The sequence below is a fragment of the Zonotrichia leucophrys genome, chromosome 19 (assembly GCF_028769735.1).
Source record: "Zonotrichia leucophrys gambelii isolate GWCS_2022_RI chromosome 19, RI_Zleu_2.0, whole genome shotgun sequence".
NCBI lineage: Eukaryota > Metazoa > Chordata > Aves > Passeriformes > Passerellidae > Zonotrichia > Zonotrichia leucophrys.
The window spans coordinates 886592-908989 of record NC_088188.1 but is presented as its reverse complement, the minus strand read 5'-3'; the positions used below and the strand labels follow the sequence as shown (position 1 = coordinate 908989).

At 53.5% G+C, this 22398-nt stretch overlaps 3 protein-coding genes across 5 annotated transcripts in view; 2 read left to right on the top strand and 1 right to left on the bottom strand.

The window, feature by feature from the left end:
• LOC135456008 (S-adenosyl-L-methionine-dependent tRNA 4-demethylwyosine synthase TYW1-like) overlaps positions 1 to 7287 on the bottom strand; it is a 99782-nt gene extending 92495 nt beyond the window's left edge. The window contains exons 1-8 of one of the 3 annotated variants that reach the window (XM_064729595.1): positions 7238 to 7287; positions 5625 to 5751; positions 5316 to 5482; positions 4571 to 4723; positions 3932 to 4033; positions 2840 to 3034; positions 1221 to 1502; positions 245 to 352 (exon numbers count right to left, since the gene is read on the bottom strand). In XM_064729595.1, the coding sequence (XP_064585665.1) occupies positions 245 to 352; positions 1221 to 1502; positions 2840 to 3034; positions 3932 to 4033; positions 4571 to 4723; positions 5316 to 5450 (975 nt within the window). In that variant the 5' untranslated portion in view covers positions 5451 to 5482; positions 5625 to 5751; positions 7238 to 7287. The other 2 variants (XM_064729594.1, XM_064729596.1) reach the window with 2 other exon arrangements.
• Positions 7288 to 7304: 17 nt separating this feature from the next.
• SBDS (SBDS ribosome maturation factor) lies at positions 7305 to 13342 on the top strand. The gene is made up of 5 exons (XM_064729597.1): positions 7305 to 7475; positions 8184 to 8313; positions 9517 to 9717; positions 10237 to 10401; positions 11027 to 13342. The coding sequence occupies exons 1-5, from the start codon at positions 7348 to 7350 to the stop codon at positions 11153 to 11155; spliced, it is 753 nt and encodes a 250-aa protein (XP_064585667.1). The 5' UTR covers positions 7305 to 7347; the 3' UTR covers positions 11156 to 13342.
• Positions 13343 to 13887: 545 nt separating this feature from the next.
• CCDC183 (coiled-coil domain containing 183) lies at positions 13888 to 19884 on the top strand. Its single transcript, XM_064729570.1, has 13 exons — positions 13888 to 13972; positions 14056 to 14177; positions 14315 to 14734; positions 14822 to 15157; positions 15296 to 15509; positions 15684 to 15739; positions 16281 to 16409; positions 16813 to 17268; positions 17518 to 17700; positions 17828 to 17891; positions 17958 to 18175; positions 18295 to 18724; positions 19289 to 19884. The coding sequence occupies exons 1-13, from the start codon at positions 13888 to 13890 to the stop codon at positions 19447 to 19449; spliced, it is 2874 nt and encodes a 957-aa protein (XP_064585640.1). The 3' UTR covers positions 19450 to 19884.
• The last annotated feature ends 2514 nt before the right edge of the window (positions 19885 to 22398 follow it).

The window sequence follows — 22398 nt, the reverse complement described above, 5'->3', positions numbered from 1 at the left end:
TCAGACTGGAAGTCCCAGGTTATCAGTGCAGCATTTGCTTGGGGAGCAAGCTACAGTCAGTCTGTGACTACATCCAACACTCCTTCAAAGATGTTCTTTTTGGGGCCAGGTTCTTCAATGGCTCATGTTTTACTTTCCCTCTAACCAAACCCCACAGATTCAAATCCAGCCAGTTATGTTTTAATCAATCCAGCTGCTCAGTGAACAAGACCTGACCATTCCATGCCCCCTTTAACAGCAGTACCTTTGCTTTCTTCATGTGGCCCATGATATTGCCAAGATCTTCAACATCAATGACAGAATTTGTGTCTCCAGCTTCCTCCTCACTAGGGGTTTCAAACATTTCTTCTCCCTGTGGGAGAGAGCAGGGGAAAAAAATAAAGCATTCATCTCACTGTTAAATGTAAGACTAAGCTAACCAGTGAAATGAGCTCTGCTCATCAGTAAAGACCACTCAAAACAAGCAATAGCCTACCAAAAACCTGTAGGATGGATATGGAACCCTGAACCCCTTTAAACCCAAGTGCCTTGCAGACAGTGAGATTTATTCCTCCTGCTCTGCAGCAGCCAGCACTCCCAAACCCAGCCAGAAGAACCATTTACTTTCCTATAAAATTCAACCCAGCAATAACTCCCAACCCACAGTGTATGGCTCGAGGGAGGATTAAAGTGCCACAGCAGCTCTGGGTCTTGCACTGGAGAGCAATAGAGAGGATTTCTTAGTCAAAATCTGCAATCAATAAACACTCCAGAAGAGAGAAATGATTACAGGCAGACACACACAAAGGACATACAGGACTTGCTCAGGTAACACACCCCAGCTGCCTTTGGAAAACCCCGGGATACAGGCAGAGCAGCTGAGCTTCACAGGGTTGAAGTAGAAGCAGGTTAATAACTCACAGGGAACTGAAGGGTCCCCTTGGCCTTGGGACAAAGGCTCTGCTGAGAACACAGCCTGGCTCCCTGGAGCATCTGTCCCCAGCCAGGAGCAGGACTCCCTCATCACACAAATGCCATCAAGCCTGGCTCCATCACTAACTCTTTGGTCCTTCTTTCAGATGGCTCGTTCTACTTGTTATTGCCATGGGATCTCAGCTCTCCTCTCCCCCTGCTCCAGAACAAGTACCAGGCTCCCACAGCAGCCCTCTGGACTGCAGGAAGAAGGGGAGAAGTCAAACAGTGCTCCCAATAAAATAAGGCCTCAAGGATTTTGGCTGTACCTCAGTATCGTCCTGTTCTGACGTCCCATGTTCACGGTCTGAGTTCTCCTTGCTCTGCTTCCCTGGAGTTTTGCACTTCCCCTTCTTGCACTTCCCCCTGCAGGGCTTCTTCTCCCCCCTGCAGAGTGCCCTGAGCCGAGTGAGGAATTTGTCCTTCCAGGCCTCAAAGTCAGCCTCAATGCTGCCGTGCTTGCTCTGGGCCACATTGCAGTCCCCCTCAGCACGAGCCATGATCCTGCTGGCACTGAGCATCCACAGCCACCTGTCCATCCTCCTTGCAACCTAGGCCAGGAGCAAGGGTTGGAAAGGAAATTAAACCAGGGCCAAGTGCAAGCAGCCAACCAGAAAAGCAAAGATCAGCCCTGGGAAGAGCCAGAGAGCTGCACAGCACTGCAGGGCAGGGGCCTGGGGAGTCCCTCTCAGGTGCTGGCTCAGCACAGACCCATGGCAGCCTGACCAGCACCACAGCCCCTCAGACTGCATTGGGAAATCCCTCTGCCACCCCTGGGCTGAAGGGAGGGGCTCTGGGAACAGACTGCTCTGTGTGGTGCTTGTTGGTCAGAACAGTCATGTGTGACACACAGCCCCAGCTCTGAACACAACCTGTGACAAGTGATGCCAATTTTCTGTGTGAGATGAGAACAACGACCAGGCAGAGATTCTGACACAGCTCACATCAGGGAATAAAGCGAAAACTCACATCATATCAAGGAGCCACATTTAGAAGGCAGCAAGAGCAAGAGTTTACAGTGCTGTGCCCTCAGGTGACTGCAGAAAGCTTTCAAAGCTGGGAAATGAACTCAGTAAGGATTTACCAAATGTGTTACCACACCTTCCAGTGCCTGTGGGACTCATTTCCCATTTGAAATCCAATTGCTTCAAAGCTGAACTGCCCAGGTGGCCAACAAGGCCAATGGCACTGGCTTGTAGCAGCACTGGTGTGGCAGCAGGACCAGGGCAGTGACTGTCCCCTGTGCTGGCACTGCTCAGGCACCTCCAGTGCTGGGGGCAGTTTTGGGGCCCTCACCCCAAGAAATACAGCAAGGGGCTGGAGGTGTCCAGGGAAGGGAATGGAGCTGGGAAGGGCCTGGAGCCCCAGGAGGGGCTGAGGGAGCTGGGCAGGGGCTCAGCCTGGAGCAAAGGAGGCTCAGGGGGCCCTTGTGGCTCTGCACAGCTCCTGACAGGAGGGCACAGCCGGGGGGTCGGGCTGTGCTCCAGGGAACAGGGACAGGAGCAGAGGGAACGGCCTCAGGCTGGGCCAGGGCAGCTCAGGGGGGACAGCAGCAGGAATTTCCCCATGGAAAGGGGGCTCAGCACTGGCACAGCTGCCCAGGGAGGTTTGGAGTCCCCATCCCTGGAGGTGCCCAGGGAAGGGCTGGACGTGGCACTCAGAGCTGTGGGCTGGGGACAAGGTGGGCATGGGGCACACAGTGGGTTCAGTGATCTTGGAGGTTTTTCCCAAACTCAGTGGCTCTGAGATTCTGCCCATGCCCTAAACCCAGCACCTCACCCAGTCAGCACAACAGCTGCAATCCCAGCCAGAGCAGCAGGCTCATTGGGGCTGGATGCCCTGCATGCAGCTGAGCTCTGAGGAGCAGAGGCCAAGCAGGGACACTCACTGTGTTGAAGTTATCCACGTAGGCCGAGTTGCCCAGCCCGAACACGGCGTATCTCAGGCCCTGCAGGAAGCTCTTCCCAACACGGAAATCATTGGCTGCCTCTTCCAGCCACTTGCAGAACCACACTGCACTCTCTGGGGGCTGCCCCTCGGTGTAGGTGGCCACCAGGAACACACAGATGTTCCTGCTGCTTGTCTGCTCACACAAACAGGACAGAAGGGGAAATAAACAAATCACTGCATTTTCCAGAACCTTCTTCTAAAGCAAAGAGTTACAACAGCCAGGCAGCTGGGAGAAATCAAAAGACAAGGCTGGGGTGCTGGGGTGGCATGGTGCAGGTGACAATCCCAAGGGGGCTGAACAATCTGCACAGCACCTTAAATTAGCAGAGAGAGGTCAGGCTGAACAGGGACACAGTGACAGAGCAAACCTGGACATCCAGCCCCATCAGCAGCTTCCTGACCCAACTCCTTCATCAGGGAAGTGCCCCATGGATAAATATTTCAGACTCCTCAACCTCACATTTACAGGTGTCTTAGGGGCAGTATCAAATGCTGGCAATTCATACTGACACCTGAAGGAGTTCCCAGCATGAAGTTTCCACCAAAACTTTTTGTTAGGATTAATTAAAACTCTCAAGGAGCAACTATCAATAATCACAGAAGAAAAACCCATCAGGAAAAACCCATGTAGGATTACTACACATAACTATATCTCACAAGGAGTTTCTATCTTAAAAGCCTCTAAAGGCTGCAGAGGCATCACTGCAGAATTTGCTGTTCTGGTTCTGAACCTTGCCCAGGTGTACAGAGCACCTGGGGCAGCCACTCTCACCCAGCTCACCCCTGAGTTACAGAACTGGCTCATGCAGAGTCACTGTCACAGCAAAATGTCCAACTGATGCTTTGAAATTCTCAAAATATAGACATTTTCTGCTGAGGGCTGATGGGCTACATTTGCAAAGGTAGGGAAGCAATTCAACACAAAGCTTTGGGGATTTCCAGAACAACAGGAGAGAAATACAAGAGGGAAATAGCCTTGACAACCCCAGGAAAAATTTGTACTTGTTACTGGTGTTTATGCCATACCCACCTCCTCCACTAAACCATCTTCTGGATCATAGTCTTCCATGTTAATGACTTCCACAGGCAAATTAAGGGAAAAAACAGCTTCAGCCAGAGCTTTGGCAAATCTCTGAACAAAGAAACATTGGAAGGTATCAATTACTTCAAGCCCCACGAGCCCTGCTGTGCTCAGCCATGAGACTTCTCCCAGCACAGGAAGAATAATGACACAGGGGGCCTGGACACTGGCACTGCCATTCCTCACATTAAAGCAAAGATGGTTTGTGTTAAAGTACACTGGCTGAGAGTTCCAACATTATAATGTCACAGTTACACACACAAATTACATTTCTTCATGAGAAAGCACCAAACCCAGCACTTCTCTCTATAAAGTCTTGCTAGAAAATTACAATTATAGTGCAAGAGTGAACTTCTAGTTTATAATCAATCTCTACTGCATGCCTTGCTTAAAGGGAGGAAGAAAATTGTTATTTTTATTTAATTTTTCACTCATCTTGCATGTTGGGCAATGATTGTAAGAAGCTAATGAATGCACTGATGAACTCCCAGATCTGTACCCAGGGCAGTGTTTTAAGGCAAGCAAGGTTCTCAGATCCCAACAATATTTCAAAGCAATTTCACAGATGTGCAATAAAAGTACAGATACCTTTGCTGTGCCAGTCTGAGAGCCATAGAAGATCTTCACTCCAGCAACATGGATCCTCTGTGCCTGACGGGGGGCACATCCATTCCCCAGTTTGTCTGATGTTCCCTCAGGGGCAGAGGGGCTCCCACGGGACTGCTCACCCTTCTCCAAGGGCTGTCAAACCAAGAGCATTTAAAACTCAAATCCTGGGGCCACTCTCAGCAACAGTCAAAGCATTCTGGTTCCCCTCACACCCAGACAAACACACCAGGACCTGTGCTCCTGACCAAGCCATGCTAACCCACTTGTCCAGGAGGCAGCAGGATCCAGCTGAACCTCCCACGTCCTGCAGCAGATCTTTACCCACCTGCAGGAAGAGGTTTTCAACTCCTGAATGGCCTAATTCCCTCCCATCCCAAAACCAGCCCAACCCTGCCACGAGCATCATGAAAACATGAAGGTGCAAACCCTGGGCACAGGCAGAGGGGTTTACCTGGAGTGACAGAGCAATCCAGGGGGACACATTCTCCCAGGAACAGTGTGAGGTGTGTCCTGCTGAGCTCTGCCCCAACATCACAGCAACAAGAGCATTCAGTGACCCACAGACACAAACAAGCCAGGCTGAGGATCATAACCAGATAACCAAACTGCATTTGGGATGTGCAACACCCTCAACAGGCCTATGGCAGGTGCCTTTATCCAGTAACTTCTCACTCCCACCCAGGTTTTTGGGGTCTCTCAGAGAAGTGCTGACAGACTCAGTTACCTTCTTTTTGGCTCTGGTGGTGGTGAAGTGAATGACAATCCAAAGGCTGATCCCAAGAGCAACAGCAGAATAGATGTACAGTCTGTGCAGCCATATGGACACCAGGCAAGTATGGAAGTAGCTCCACATATCCATTGAGACATCTAAATCTGGAATGTCACAGGTTCCTACAGAGTGAGTATGGAATGAGCACACACAAAACAATCCCACAGTACCCACAGCCTCACATTATCAGCCATTGCCCAGGCTTTGCAGAAAACAGCATCTGGCTAAAGACAAGGCATTAAAATTGAATAAAGAAGCCTTTACCTCCTCAGGTGTGTCAGATGAGCTCCAAGCTAGCATTCCATACTGTCAGAGGGAAACTCTGGGCTCTTCCCTTCTAGGGCAGCTCTGTTACAAGGGAAAGCAGGAAATACTTGTGCTGTCCAAGTGCCTGAAAGGAAAAAGTCCTCGTGAAACATCCACTGGATCATACTGGCTTTAGTTTTACACAAACCCAACAAATGCAGTTCTCTGGAATGAGAAAGCTCCAGTCCAAGGAGGAAATCACCTGCACAGAACTTTCTGCTGAACACAACCCTTGCTTACAGACATTTGATGTCACACTGGTTACAAACAGAGCTTCAAGGGCAGACTGAAACACAGATTCAATTGGAAACACTTTCACAGAATTTTATGATGCAAGTGAAGCTTGATTTGGAAGCACTGAGATGTTTCATGTTGGTTCAGAACATTCAGGGCACAGTCAGGAATACACCTGCAGGGTGTCTGTGAATATCTATTTCATATGGAATATTCAGGCATTCCAAAAGGGCTGGTTTGTGATATTTATTGACTGAGGAACACAGCTAACACCCTTCTACTGTCATCTGCAGCTTGGATCTTGTTTTTGCAGATATCAGTTGAGAGCACAGAGTGCAAGTATTTCCAAGAGGCTGGAAACTTATACAGGCTGGTGCTCATTACCAGAGCCAAGGCTTAAGGGGCTGCCCTTCAGCCCTCCAGCAACAACACCGAGACTCACAATAGAGAAAAGCCAAGAGCACTTGCCCAGTGTTCCCAGTTTTACCCAAACCAGCTATAGGGATTCCCTTAACCTCTATACAACTTCCTCAAATGCAACAGATGCTACATATATTGAAGAGAATTTTAGCTTCAAAACAGGCTCGCTATTATCCCTTACACAACCCCTAATGGTTATCACCCCACAAACACACACACCCCCTCATGGTATTCCTCCTCTCATGGTTAATGCCCCTCTTTCCCCCAAATACTCCACGGTTTTACCCCACCTTCCCCTGCCTCTCAGGGTTATCATCCCACACCTTCTCAGTTATTAAACACCCCTCACCTCAGAGTTCCTACCCCCGTACACCACTCATGGTTAATAAAACCCCCAGGGTCATTGCCCTCATCTCCCTCCACAGCACCCGATCACAGTTACAACCACTCACACACACGGCTGTTCTATCTCCTCATGGTTATCAGCCCATACACGCACTATTATTCAGTTATTACCCCGTACACACACTATTATCCCACAAACTCGGATATTAGCCCGTACACACACTATTATCCCACAAACTCCGTTATTAGCCCTTACACACGCTATTAACCCACAAACTCGGCTACCAGCCCATACACATAGTTATTATCCCAAAAACTCGGTTATTAGCCCATACACACACTATTAACCCACAAACTCCGTTATTAGCCCATACACACACGATTATCCCACAAACTCGGTTATCAGCCCACACACAGTTATTACCCCACAAGCATGGTTATTATATCCCCGTCACAGTTACCACCTCCCCGGACACATTTATCACAGTTATTACCCCACGGACACGGTTATTGTGTTCCCCCCATCACGGCTCTCTCTCCCTCCCACATTCAGCCATCACGCCGTCACTGACCCGCTCCCCTCCCGGCTCCCCTCAGGCCGCCATGCGCCGCTCCCGCCCCTTCCGCCCGTGCCGCCATTCACTGCCGGGCCGGGCCGGGGGCGGAGCGGGCGGCCGCCGCCATGTCCATCTTCACCCCCACCAACCAGATCCGCCTCACCAATGTGGCCGTGGTGCGGGCACGGCGCGCCGGGAAGCGCTTCGAGATCGCCTGTTACCGCAACAAGGTCATGGGCTGGCGCAGCGGAGCGTGAGTGCCCGGGGAGCCGGCGGGGAGGCGGCTCGGGCCCGGCGTGGGGCCCGGGGAAGGGCCCGTGCGTGTGGGGACCCGGGTGTGAGGGGATCGTACCCGGCACCCCGTGTGGGGACTCGGTAGTGGCGCGGGAGGGGAGCCCGTGTGAGGACCGGGAAGGGCCCGGGGTGTGGGAGGGGGGTCGGCAGTGACCCGGGAGCCGGCACCCGGCTGCGGGGCCGGGGATCGTGCGCGGCCCCGGGCCCCGGTCTGACCCCGGGAGGAGGCGCGGGGCCGGTAACGGGAGCGCCGTGCCCGTGCCTGGGCAGCGACAGCGCTGTGCTGGAAGGTTCCAGCTGTGCTGAGTCAGCCCGGGGCAGCGGGAGCTCTCTCTCTCCTCGCTGAACGCAGCTGGTATTGCTGCTTTGCTGGAGAGGGGCTTGGGCAAGGCACGGAGTGCCCCGACGAGGGGCAGTGTTTCACTGTGACAGAGGGCAGGGATGGATAGATGGGATGTTTGGAATGAGGAATTGCTCCCTGTGAGGGTGGGCAGGCCCTGGCACAGGGTGCCCAGAGCAGCTGGGGCTGCCCCTGGATCCCTGGCAGTGCCCAAGGCCAGGCTGGACAGGGCTGGGAGCACCTGGGACAGTGGGAGGTGTCCCTGACCATGGCACTGGCATCATTCTGGGATTATTCTGAGTTTTCTACATTTGTCTTAATCTCTAGGGAGAAAGATCTCGACGAGGTCCTGCAGACACACACAGTGTTTGTCAATGTCTCCAAAGGCCAGGTGGCAAAGAAGGAAGATCTGGTTAAAGCATTTGGAACAGATGACCAGACAGAAATCTGTAAGATGGTAGGTTTCACACACTTTGCTTTATAAAAGTTGTGAGAAGATTTAGTCACGAAGTTAGGTTGATTTGTACTGAAGGGTGTTTCTAGAATGCTGCCATAGGTGAAAGGGTTGGTTGTTAAGAAATGGATAAAAAGGAGCTGTAGCTCTGTTTTATAGTTTTAAATTTGGCATATGCATGTGGCTGGAAAGAATTCTAACACACAACTTGCATGCACTGATGTGTCTGGACACAGCCAGCACTGAAGAGTTCCTCACATAAGATAAATTATTAAGAATGCAGAGAAAAGAAGGGGACAGTTTCTTACTTTGGAGAGCTCACTTAGGTGTAAGTAGCAGATCTAATTTCTTAGTCCTTTCTGGTGAGATATGAACTATGGACCTGCTGTGGTTGATAGGATTTCAGTAAATCTCTTGAGTCAGCATTGCCCTGGCAGCCAGGAGGGACATCCCTCTCCTGGGGTCACCAGGCCCAGTATCAACAGCTGGGCCAGGGAGAGGATTGTCCTACTCTGCTCTGGGGCAATTTTGGGTGCCACAATATAAGAGAGATCTGAAGCTGTCAGAGTCCAAAGAGAGCTACAAAGAAGGTGAAGGGCCTGGAGGGGCCACGCAAGGAGCAGCTGAGGACACTTGGTCTGTTCAGCCTGAGGAGACTGAGGTCAGACCTCATTGGGGTCTGCAGCTCCTCCCAAGGGACAGCTCCCATCTCTGCTCTGGGGGACAGGGACAGCACCCAGGGAGGGGCTGGAGCTGTGCCAGGGCAGGTTGGATTTTGGGAAAGGTTCTTCCCCCAGAGGGTACTGGCACTGCCCAGGCTGCCCAGGGAATGAATGGGCACAGCCCTGAGGCTGCCAGAGCTTCCAGGGATGCCCAGGGTGGGATTGTTGGGGTGTCTGTGCAGGGCCAGGGCTGGACTGGGTGGTCCTTGAGGAGTCCCTTCCAGCTTAAGATATTCTGTGAAATCTGTGCTTCTCTTGCTGCTGTTTAGTGTTTCTGGGGTGAGTTTTTTTGTCTGAAGCCTTTCCAATGCTGTCTGTTGAAATGATTCACATTATTAATTTGATTATTGCTTTCTGCACTTCAAATCTCACCCAACTTTTCCAGCAGTTGTCAAATTTAACAAAGTTACTCAAAGTTGTCAAATCCAACTTGTCACTCTTGAGATCCAGGACGTTCACTAACGGGTTTCTGTGGGTAAAACAGATTTTGTCCAAAGGGGAGCTGCAGGTGTCGGACAAGGAGCGGCACACGCAGCTGGAGCAGATGTTCCGCGACATCGCCACCATCGTGGCTGACAAGTGCGTGAACCCCGAGACCAAGCGGCCCTACACTGTCATCCTCATCGAGAGGGCCATGAAGGACATCCACTACTCTGTCAAACCCAACAAGAGCACAAAGCAGCAGGTGAGGTTCCTGCAGGAGCAGCTCCTGCTCCGAGGTGCTGCCATCCAGTGCAATTCCTCGGGTCTCATCACAGAGGGATCAGCAGAGCGCTGGGATCTGAGGCCTGCACAGGGATTACTCAGCCATCTGGCAGCTGAGTGCTGCAGAGAAGCAGCTCCTGCAACTCTGTCAATTTGTTTGCTGAGAATTCAGGGAGGGGAGAAAGAAAGGAGAAAAGCCAACAGTGATACACTTAGAGCAGAAATAAAAGGTTTATGATTTATGCTAATTGAGGAGTATATCAGTTTTGCATTTGAGCCATGGGGGTTTGTGGTGTTTTGCAGTATAGCTATTTAATTTTATTTCAGACAGCTTTTAAGTGTTCAAAGTGGTCACAAACAACAAGTCAGCCTTTTCTTGTTCATGTGTCAAAAGAGCATGACAGCAGAGCAGCAGTGACCAGCACTGAGAGATGGCTCTGAAGCTGGTTTGAGATTTGGATCTGGGTGCTGGGTTAGTGGTCTTTTTCTTGTCCAACAGGCCCTGGAAGTGATCAGGCAGCTGAAGGAGACCATGCAGATTGAACGTGCTCACATGAGGCTGAGATTTATCTTGCCAGCAAAAGAGGGCAAGAAACTGAAAGAGAAGCTGAAGCCACTGATTAAAGTTACTGAGAGTGAAGACTTCCAGGAACAGCTGGAAATGGTAAGCAAAAAGCAGTCCCTGGGGTTCAGGTTTGATTTGAACTACACATGTGTATTTTACTAGGAGATGAATTCATATATGGAAGCTGTTTAGATGAACTGAAGGCTTACCCAAGATCCTGAATGAGAGCAGTGGTTGGGAATTTTTAATTTCACACAATCCTAGTGATGTGGGCATGGAAGCAGCCTTTGGCATCCAGAGGTTGCTGCTCCACACTGAGGAGTGCACTGTGCAATTCCCCTTAGCAGTGATGATCATGCAACACTGATAAGTCTCTCCTGTATGTGAAATATTATTGTTACTTATTTGGGTGACTTCTGTCTAGATTTTAAGGGTGGCTAATTTTTTTTTTTTTTTTAAGTTGGTGGTGGTAAAGCAAAATTTGGTATTAAAATCTTCATGCAAACAGATTAGAGTCCAGCAATCCCAACTGGCAAAAGCCATGTCCAGCATGGGCAACTGGAACTCTGTGGAAAGTTTGCTGCCAGACAGAGTTTGTCAACTCTTCAGAGTCCTCCTCAGTAACTAACTAGGATTGTTTTAATGAAAGTGAATGCTAGGCCTTGGGTAGGGCTGATGAAATGCAAACATTCTTGGCTGATTGATGAAATGTGGAACATTGCAGGTGTGCCTTATTGACCCAGGCTGCTTCAGGGAGATCGACGAGCTGATCCGCAGTGAGACAAAAGGGAAAGGATCCCTGGAAGTGCTCAGCCTGAAGGATGTGGAGGAAGGAGATGAAAAGCTTGAATAACAAAATCTTCCTGCAGCAGATCTGCTTCAACACCCGCCCTGCAGTGACTGGTGTAGCCACTCTTCTGTTAGGCCTTCATGGTTTTTCCCAATCTCTTGCTGCCAAACATTTTCTGACACTAATCCTTTGGGATTTTTCCATGCAGTGTGGGTTGGGTTTTTTTTGTCATTTTACACTTGCTTGGTTTACAGATGTCTTTGCCTGTAAGAAGATTTTGTGTCAGAGTTGCACTAATAAGAACTGAGTTAGGGTGTGGTAGGAGGTTACTCTGGCTTTGCTTCAGTTTCAGCATTGCTGTTGAAAAGTGTTTGAGTGATTTGGTGCCAATTGTTTGTACCTTCAGGTTGTCAGTGTTGAGTGGGAGGTTGCACTGGTCACTGAGGAGTGGCTTTGTATGTGAGGAGAGGGACCTTAAGAAAAGAAAGTTGCATTTTTCACTTCTAAACAGGTGCAGTGTGGATCATGTCTAAAAATCAGTCTCTCGGCAGTGTGAAAACTGACTTAGGCTTCCACAATTGGCTACTTGGTAATTAAAGTACTTCAAAGGACCATTCATAAAGAATTCCTTCACTGGCTATAGCAGCACTTGCTGACATAGAGATGATGTTCTCCAAATAACTTATTTGTAGAATATATTTAGCTACATTAATAAAAACAAATTATCATCTATTTATATATTATAGATACAGAAAGAAATAAGATACTTATTTTTGTTAATGGTAGAGGAGATATCCCTGGCTGTGGCAATGCTTTTGTAGGCTGAGGGAGTAGCCTGTGCTTGGGAGCTGCTGCTCTCACATGATAAAATGAATCTCAAACAGGCAGTGGTGGCCTCTGGCCATGGAGCCAGACAGGCTTTTGTTGGACAGTAATTCCCAGCAGGAATTGTTTGTGTGTGCCCCTTTGCTTTTTAGTGTAACAGAACAATTCTGGCAGCTGTCCTTTATCCTCTGTCCTTTTTTTTGCTGCTCTCTAATCCATGCACAGAATTACCAGCCAGCTCCTGAGGCATGGGATATAGTTCTTGCTAATTCTGTTAAATCTTGCTGCAGCTGTGTTAAACAAATGATTTAAAGTTGAACTGGGGTATTGCAAAGAAAAGGGGAAGAGAGGACAACAATGGGGGAAGGAGATACTAAAAATACAAACCACCAGGCAAGGCAGATATGGTTCAGTGACTTAAAGCTAAATCAGCAGGAATTTGAGGAGCCTTTAATATGGCATTCCTGTTTGCATGCAGATAGCAGGCAGCAGGTGAGGAGCTGTGGGCCAGCCAGGGAGGTCTCTCCCAGCTGAGCTTGGTGCTCTTTGGTGGCCTTCCAGAGACTCCCCCCTTCTGTGACAGTTAAACAGAGCTGGGTTTGTGCTGCTGACCTTTCCTCTGCACCTTTAACTCATTGTGAATTTCATGGAATTTCATCAGGGAGATCAGCTGGAGGAGGGGAGGTTTGGCATGTGAGGTGGCTGCAGGGCTGGAGCCTCAGTGCAAGGCTGCCCCTTGGGAGTGCATTTCTGCAGCAGCCAATTTGTGTGCACTCGTGCAAGGCTGGGATCAATTCCTTCAGCAGTATTTTGGGAGGCTCTTCCTCTCTAGAGCCTGAGTTTTGCTGAGGGCAGGTGAAACAGAGATTCTTGAACCACTCTATCCATTTTAAAATGCTTTTGTTTGCTCCCAGGGGTTTAAGTGCTGCCTAGGGAATGCAGGGGTGCAGTGACTGGATGTGCCATGCAGACAGGGCTCGCTGTGGAGAGCTCTGTGTGCACAGGCAGCTCCCCTGGGTACCACCCTGGGCTGCTGCCTTCGTGTGCCCCTCTCTCCAACTTTGGGAAGCACTGAAGATGATCATGTTGATATTTAGCTTGTCACTGGAAATTAGCACTAACATGCAATTCATAAATAGGCAAATAAGATGCTGAGCAAGAGCCTCAGAGGATATTGTGTCAGTAATACCTGATTTCACAATTCTTTAATTTCTTGGTTTGCTGTGTTTAACACCTTGAGCACAACAGCATGGCAGCAGGTTAAAGATCTGGAGTTCCAGAACTGAATCTAAGCTGATTCATGAGCTTGGTGCTAGGAAGGCAATTTCTTTATAAAGTCTTTTTCTGCAAATCCAAACATTAAGGATTTTCTCTGGTAGAGGGAGCTTGAGTTTATTTATGGACAAATAAAGATACATGCTGGCATTTCTTGTTATGTTTGTAGTTCAGCAAGAACATATGGTGAGCATCAGAATAAAGCTCAGGATTGGTAAGTGGTTTGTCTTTGCCCCTTCCAACAAGACCATAACTCTCTGCACAACCATTTCCTGGCTAATGAACTGGAATTTTCAGATAGGTGGGCATTTAAATAAGTTGGCAGCTTCCAGGAGAGCACTGCTGGTGTGTTTGGGTACACAGGCACATGTGTTTGCCCTGTTCCAAGCGGGGCTCAGAATGATCCCTGACAGCTGCCACTGCCATGACAATGGGAGACAAAGCTGGAATGCTTCTCTGGCCCCTTCCTGGAGCTCATTAATCAGTTGTTAATGAAGCTGTTCCATGCAGCAGTGTTGGGGAGGGGGCTGGGCCATGCTGAGCAGGAGGTTTGTGGCCGGTGGCAGTTGCCAGTGCCGCGGTGACAAGGTGACAGTTCCGTGGTGGAACTCACCGTGCGCTCACAACACTGCAGCACCCGCGGGGGCAGCAGGGCCTCGGCAGCTGTGCCAAGGGATCTGGGAACGGGCCCAGCGATGGAGGTCCCCAACAGAACGTGGGGCCCCAAGCCCGACCTGAACCAGCGCAACCAGGAGATGCATATCCTCGTGGGCCTGCAAGGTGCTGCCTCGGGCTGCTCGGGGACGGGGGTGGCACAGCCCCCTCGTCCCACGCGCTGCCATTGGCTGCCTGATGTCCCCCAGATCAAGGCAGGAGGATTTTCGCTCGGTCCTGCGAGGAGAAGCTCCGGCAGAACAGGGAGCTGATCCCCAGCCTGCAGAAGGCCTTGCAGGAGGACTCCACTTTCCTGAACTTTGTCCTGAAGGTACCAGCAGGTCTCTCCTGCTGCACCCCTGCCTGGTGCTGGCCCTGCACCCCCAGCTCCTCCAGGAGCTGGTAGCACAGGCCAGCAAAAGGTGTGTCATTCCCCGGCTGACCATCTTTGTCCCTCCCTGCCCACAGTACAACAAACTCCCCATTAAGGATGCCTTCGGAGAGCTCGTTTCAGGCACTGAGAGCCTGGAGGTAACAGCAGGGCTGGAAGCTGGGGCTGGGGCTCTGGGGACATTGAGAACAGTGCATGGCAGAGGGACACGCTGCCAGCAGCAGGACAACCCCACGGGGCTGCTGTGGAGACATGGGGTGTTCACATCTGGTCCCACGGGACACATCCATGCAGCCCCTTTGTCCCAGCAGACCTCCCTGCTGTCCCATCCCCATGTCCCTGGCACTGCCCATGTTCCTACAGAACAGAGATGCTGTCCCTGCCCTTCACTGCCTGTCCCAAGGTTGTGCCCTGGTTACAAACCCGTGGACATCGAGGCTGTGCCTACAGAGCTGCCTTTGCCCAGAGGCCTTGTGCAGCAACAGAGCGGTGCTGCTGCTCTCTGACAACATCCCCATCTGGGCCCTGATCGATTTTATTGATCCCCAGCCGTGCTCCATGTTGTGCAGAGTCCCTAAGCGCAGCCCTGCCACCAGCAGTTGCCCACCCAGCAAGCCCCCAGAGCAAAGCTCTCCCAGACCCCATCCTGTCAAACCAGTGACAACATCCTAGAGCAGCATCTCAGTGTCCCCAGCTCCACCTTGGGGGGAGTTTTCTGGGCAGCATCCAGCCTGGAAAATGGTCTCATGCCCATCCAGGTGGCCGTAAAGAAGATGGAGGCCAAACTCCATGACCAGGTGAAGGCGTGTGACATGCTGGCGCACCAGCTGAAGCTGTGGAGCCAAGCCAGGGATGAGCGCCAGAGGCGCCTGCAGGACCTGCAGGATGCTGAGGCTGACCCTAAGTGGCGAGAGCTGCAGGTACCTGGGAGCCCTTCCTGCTGTGCCAACACCCACGGGGGGCTTTGATCCAGCCCTGCACCCCCAGCTGGGCACTGGGCCTGGCAGTGGGCTTGGCACACACAGTCATTCTGTGCCTTCCCCCGGTGTCTGCCCCAGACCATTCGCCAGCTGGGCAATGACATCGAGAAGATGCTCATGAAAATTAACAGTGGAGAGATTGTCACCAACCTGTACCTGAGGCTGCAGGAGGTCCTGAGGAGGGTGAGCTCCTCCTCACTGTGCCAGTGTTTCACCTGCTCTCCCTGCCAAGGCACAGGGTGCCCAAGGGGCTGTGTCCCCTCCGTGCCCTGTCACAGCACGGGGCACCCCGGTGGGTGACTTGCTGTGGCTCCCTGTGTGCCAGGAGCTGGTGTACCAGCCTCGATACCTGGACCTCCTGTCTGGGATGACTGTGATGTACCACGAGGAGCTCACAAGCAAGACTACCGTCCTACCCAACCGTGTCATCAAGGTGAGATAACTGGGGCCCTTTCCCACCCTCCAGTGCCCACAGACAGCCCCACGTACCTGAGAGCCTTTCTTCAGCAAGGGGCAAAAGAGGTGCAGCTGAGGTTGCCCACAGCACCCATAGGTCCTGCCTTGGTCTCCCTCTTGTCCCCTGGAGCTGGGGTCAGACTGTCTGAAGCACCAGCCATGGCAAAGGCAGTGTGTCCCACACCCCAGCCTGCCTTGCCAAGCTTCCTTCACAGCCTGTTTGCATGGACTGGGGTCACTTTTGACACTGGGCATCCCAGGAGCTCATCCAGGAGCTCAAATCACAGATTCATGGAATGGTTTTGGTTAGCAGGGGCCTTAAAGCTCATCTCATTCCAGCCCCCTGCCATGGCAGGGACACCTTCCACTCTCCCAGGTTGCTCCAACCCTGTCCAATGTGACCCTGGCACTGCCAATGGCACTGCCAGGGATCCAGGGGCAGCCACTGCTGCTCTGGGCACCCTGTGCCACGGTGTCACCACCCTCACAGGGTACGATTTCTTCCCACATCTCGATCTAAACCAATACTTGAACCTAATAATACCCAATCTGCAGAAAGCTCCAACCATCTTTGGCAGCAACTCTTCCCTTCTCTGTTATGCTCCAGAAACTCATGGCCGAGGCAGGGCCCCGGGTCCGTGTGGAGAAGCACCTCAGGGACCAGTCCCTGGCTGAGCAGAAGAAGCACCTTGAGAGCCTGCGGCGCCAGGAGGAGAGCGAGAGGCAGCAGAGGCAGGTGAGCTGGGTGTGAGGCAGGTGAGCTGGGGGTGTGGGGAGGTGAGCTGGGAGTGTGAGGAGGTGAGCTGAGCTGGGGGTGTGGGGCAGGTGAGCTGGGGGTGTGGGGAGGTGAGCTGGGGGTGGGGAGGTGAGCTGGGGCTGTGGGGAGGTGAGCTGGGGCTGTGGGGAGGTGAGCTGGGGCTGTGGGGAGGTGAGCTGGGGCTGTGGGGAAGTGAGCTGGGCTGTGGGGAGGTGAGCTGGTGTGGGGAGGTGAGCTGGGGGTGGGGAGGTGAGCTGGGCTGTGGGGAGGTGAGCTGGGCTGTGGGGCAGGCAGGGCTGGGGGCAGCGGCAGCCTGCAGTGCTGAGCCCCCAGGGGTGACAGTGACTGTCCTTGCAGCAAGCTGTGTCCATGCTCTCTGCAGAGCAGGACCAGAGCTCCTCAGAAACGCTGCTGGGTGAGTGCCTGGCCAGGGGGCAGAGCGGGGGAGTGTGGGCACAGCCACGGACACCCTGCCCTGCTCCATCCCCGGGCACCCTGCCCTGCTCCATCCCCGGACACCCTGCCCTGCTCCATCCCCGGACACCCTGCCCTGCTCCATCCTGGACACCCTGCCCTGCCCCATTCCTGGACACCCTACCCTGCTCCTTCCCTGGATACCCTGCTCCATCCCCGGACACCCTGCCCTGCTCCATCCCCGGACACCCTGCCCTGCTCCATCCCCGGACACCCTGCCCTGCCCCATCCCTGGACACCCTGCTCCTTCCCTGCCACCCCAGGTGCTGACGTGGAGGCCGCCATGGCCAGGATGCAGCGCGAGGCCTTTTTGACCGACAAGATGGAGAAGGCAAAGACTGCCCTGCAGTGCTCCTGCCTCTGGGTAATGGAGAACCATCCCTGCTAAAACCTGGGGCTGCTGGAGCTCTGGAGAGCTCCAGCCTTTCTGCTCCCCCCGTTTCCCTGTGCAGTTATCTGCTCTTCTCTCCCTGGAGCCCCACAAAGCCCCAGTTTGCAGGCAGGCACTGCCCTTCCCCACGAGCAGGAACCACAGAGCTCCATGGTGCTGTAACCCCCCCGAGGCCTCCAGCAGGAGCACCTTGGGCTGAGCCCTTGTGTCTCCCCTGGCCAGGACATCCCCAGCAGCATCGAGGCACAGAGGAAATCCCTGGAGAACCTGCAGCAGCACATCGATGAGTGCAATGAGAAGAAGAACGTGCTGAAGAAGACCCTGCAGAACCTGGAGTCCAAGCAGGCCAAACTGAAGTTCAACCAACCCGTCAGCACCGCCAGGTGCTGCTGGCCTCGCACACTTGTGCCAGCCAGGCCACCACCTTAGGGGGGGACATGTCCCAAGAGGCACTCTGACCTGCACCCCACTGCAGCCACGCACTCCTCCAGCACTGGGAGGGTTTCTGAGCTCCCAGCTCTGCTGCTGGCAGGGCAGAGCACCCAAAGCTCCCACTGGGGTCCCTGAGCTCCCTTTCTCCTTGCTGGGCATGGCAAGTGCTGCCAGCAGCATGGAGCTGGCCTGCAGTTGGGGTGGGGCAGCCTGAACAGCTTTTGGAGCAGGTTTGGGGTGTCCCTGCACCCCTGTGCACCTGTGTGATGTGAGTGTGGCTGGCTCCAGCATGCAGGAGGAGGAGCTGAGGGAGAAGCTGAGGCAGGAGGAGGCCCGGCTGGAGCAGATGAGAGCCCACATGCTGAACAACCAGAAGCGCCTGATCGAGTTTGAGAACATCATTGACAACATGTTCCTCCGCCTGCAGGGCATCTCCATCCCTGGCAAGGTACCACGGGGCTCCAGGGGAGCAGGGCCATGCAGGCAGGGCAGCACAGGGACGCCTGGCACAGCCACCGCTGCCACCAGGGCCTGGCTGTCCCCACCGAGGTGGCTGTGTCCCCCCAGGAGGACTCAGGTGAGGTGCACGGGATGGAGGCGAAGCTGCAGCACTGTGAGCAGAAGATGCAGTTCCTGAAGGAGCAGGCAGCAGCCCGGCCTGAGGACAGCCCTGATGAACAGAGCGAGGTACGGGGGCTTGGTGGCCCTGGGGACACACTCAGGGTCCTCCCAGACCAAGGCCACCCAAGCCATCCTTCTCAGCAAGGCCACAGGGAAGGGCGATGGTGCAGCTCAGCCCCGATGGCACTGGGCACCCATGGTGCTTGGCTTGTAGCACCCACCTGCCCTCCAGCACTCATCCCAGGCTGTCTTTCACAGACTTTTGCCAAGGTCAGGAACCTTCTGGAGGAAAGAACTGCAGGTGAAAAACAGAACCTGAGGATTACCTTTGAGGATGAGGGCGCTACGGAGCATGGTAGGAGAGCACAGTGGGGATGTGTCCTCCAGTGACTCTTCCAGCCCTGCCCCCTGGAATGGGGGGAGTCCTTGTCTGTGTCCCACTGGCCCAGCAGACACCAACCCACAAATTGCCTCCAGGTCTTGAGGCTGACCTTGGCCGTTTCCAAGGCCTCAGACGTGGGTGGTGTTTTTAGGCAGGGGTGGGGGAGAATGAAGGCAGGGGGTGGCATGATGAGCACCAAGCTACTGCAGAAACAAGGAGAGATGTGGGGCAAGAGGGAACACCCTCATCTCCAAAATCACCTGGTTGTGAAGAATAATCAGTGCTTGGTTCTGCCTGTGGATGCTCCTGGAAGATGCAAAGACCTTTTGGCAGCTCAGCGCCTTTCTTTAGCAAAGCAGGAGCTGTGCCCACCACACTGCAGCCCCAGACCTTTATGGGAAGCCCCAGCAGTGTAAAGGAGATGGGCCACAGTGGTGGCATCACAGGTCCCCCAGGTCACCCTGGGATGCTGGGGTGGAAAGGTCCATGAGGACTCTCCTGGATCCCACGAGCCCAACAAAACGTGCCAGCTGTCCCAGGGACATGGCCACAGCTGAGGTGGCCTCCAGCCCCTCCCCAGTCCCTCCTCTCCACTCTCCCCTGCAGACAGTTTGGATTTTGAGGAGGAGGAAGAGGACTACGTCCCCAGCCGGGAGGATATCAAGAAGCAGGGGCAGCAGCTGATCCGCATGAACACCCGGCGTCGCAAGAAGAAGTAGTGGTTTCTCCGTGTGAGCTCTGAAGGCTTCAGGCCACCCCTTGTACCCTTTTCCCAGCAGGAGCACCTTGAGCTGAGTTTTCTCAGAATGCTTTTCCCAGCAGGTTTAATAAATCAGATATTCTTCATTCCTCCCAGTTCCATGGTAAGGCTGGAACAGGTCCTAGGTCACTTCTGTCACTCACAACATGTTGGGGTCCATCCTGAGGGGCTCTCAGCTGGGTTTGGAGGTGGACATGGGCTGGCTTAGGGACAGGTTCAGCCCCTGGACCCCTGGAGCAAAGCTGGTGCTGGCCTGGCTTTCTCCCCCTTGGTGCTGTGGGGCCAACACCTTCCTGGGACCTCTGATGCCTCAGGGGATGGAGCTGTCTGAGCCAGTGATGGGGAAATGAGGGGAATGGCTGAGTCCTGTGGGGTCCCAGGGTGGGAGTCCCCATGTCCGTGCATGGGAGTGGAAGGGCAGAGCCTCCCCAGGAAGGAGGGGCCCAAAGCTGAGCTGAGCCCCCAGCCTGGAGCCTCTCCCCTCCCTGCTCCTGCACTCGTGTCCTGAACTCCTGTCCTGAGCCTGGAGCAAGCCCCAGGTGTCACCAGGGCTGCAGGAGGGTCTGGGGGTCAGGAATGTGCCAGTGTGACCCAGGACAGCAGAGGCTGCTGCTCCAGGGTGGGATCCCCAGCCCTGCTGAGGGGCACCCACTGTGCCCCCTCTGCTCTTGTGCTGCAAATAGATGGTGCTGTTTGTCCAGGAACAGCCACAACCGAGGGGCTCTGCCTGTGCTCCTGGACAGACAGCCAGGACAGGGGTACCTTGTTCCCTTCCACACAGGAATGTCAGTGTCAGAGCAGCCTTTCCCTGCCTGTTCTGCTCTGTGCTTGGTGCTGGCATCATCAATGACATCCCCAGCGAGGGAGGAGCGGCTGCTGCTCCCCAGCCTCTCAGCACTACTCCTGGTGGGTCTCGTGGAATGGGCACTATCTTCACAAAACACAGCACAACCTGGGGTTTTTCAGGGAAGCTCCAGAAATAACATCACGTGTCAGTAAAGGCATCTCATGGAGCTTCCCAGAATCCACAGCCACAGGTGGGCTCTTCTGCAAGTAAAGACCAGGCTGTGATTGCATATCCATCTGTTCTTGTCGTGTTTTCGTGTGCCCACCACAGCCTCACCACCCTCACAGGGAAGAGTTTCTACCCAATATCCCATCCATCCCTGCCCTCTGGCAGTGAGGGCCATTCCCTGTGTCCTGTCCCTCCATGCCTTGTCCCCAGTCCCTCTCCAGCTCTCCTGGAGCCCCTTCAGGTCCCTGGAAGGGCTCTGAGCTCCCCTGGAGCTTCTCCTCTCCCAGCCTGAGAAATGTGCCAAGCTCTTGGTCTGGTCTTTCCACATCGGCTGTGGGGAACAGGGAAGTGGGAAAAGGTATGGAAGAGCTGGAGCTGGCTGGGGTCTCCAGCCTGTGTCCCATTCAGGGCTGGTTTAGCTGCCTTTACAGGAGGGGCAGAGCAGCAGCAATGGGGTTTCACCTCTCTGAGCTGCTCCTGCCCTGAGCAAGGGATGCAAGGACTACCTGCTCCATCAGGAGCATCCACTGGATGTGTTCAGACACCGCATCCCAACCCCTCATCACAGCTGCCAGAGGAGGGAAGGGCTCTCACCCCCAGCCAGCAGCTCCTGGGCACACAGATGGAATGGGAGCAATCAGGGTGACTGCTCCTGGCTGCCCTGGGAATGGGAGAGATGGGAATGGGAGCAATTGGGGTGACTGCTCCTGGCTCCCCTGGGAATGGGGGTAATCAGAATGACTGCTCCTGGCTACCATGGATCCAGGAAAGAGGAATGGGAGCAATTGCAATTGACTGCTCCTGGCTCCCCTGGATCTGGGAGAGATGGGAACAATCAGGGTGACTGCTCCTGGCTGCCCTGGGAATGGGAGAGATGGGAATGGGAGCAACCAGAATGACTGCTCCTGGCTGCCCTGGGAATGGGAGAGATGGGAATGGGGGCAATCAGAAGGACTGCTCCTGGCTCTGCTCTGGGTTCACCTGGATCTGGCAGGGACAGAGCCCAGTGCAAGTGGAATTCACTGCTCCTGGCTCCCCTGGATCCAGGAGAGATGGGAATGGGAGCAACCAGAATGATTGCTCCTGGCTCCCCTGGATCTGAGAGAGACAGGAATGGGAGCAATTGGAATTGACTGCTCCTGACTCCCCCGAATCCAGGAGAGATGGGAATGGAGCAATCAGAATGACTGCTCCTGGCTCTGCTCCTGGCTCCCCTGGATCCAGGAGAGACAGAGCCCAATGTAATCTGAATGACTGCTCCTGGCTCCCCTGGATCCAGAAGAGACAAAGCCCAGTGCAATTGGAATTGACTGCTCCTGACTCCCCTGGATCCAGGAGAGACAGAGCCCAATGTAATCAGAATGACTGCTCCTGACTCCCCTGGATCCAGGAGAGGTGCCACCAGGAATGGATGTGACAGGTGGAGAAGAGGTACTAGAGAGGGGGGAAAGAGCTGGAGGCAGTGCCTTGGTTTCTGGATTTGAAAAGATGGGAAAAGGTGGGGCTGCAAGGGCTCTCCCATGGGGAAAAATATAATTAATTATGTAAGGAACAAATGAATAAGTAGGGAAGGTAGGGGGGAAAGGGAAATAGAAAGGAAGGGGAAAGGGAAACAACAGGACTGATGTCACCTGACTAATGAGACTGAGGTCTCATTAGGTGTCAGGCATGGGTGGTACAGCCCAGCGAAGGAGATGGGAGATTTCCTTCTCTGCCCTAAGAAACCTTTATTCCCTTCCTCTGAGCTCGGCTGCAGCTCCAGCACGGATGCCGCAACCAGTGCCAGGACTGGTGAGAAACCAAAAATAGGACATTGGGGAATTGCATGGAAGCATTTGCCATGTGGAAATATCAATCTCTGCCTTGGGAAGGCTGGGTTTGAGTGGGTTTGGG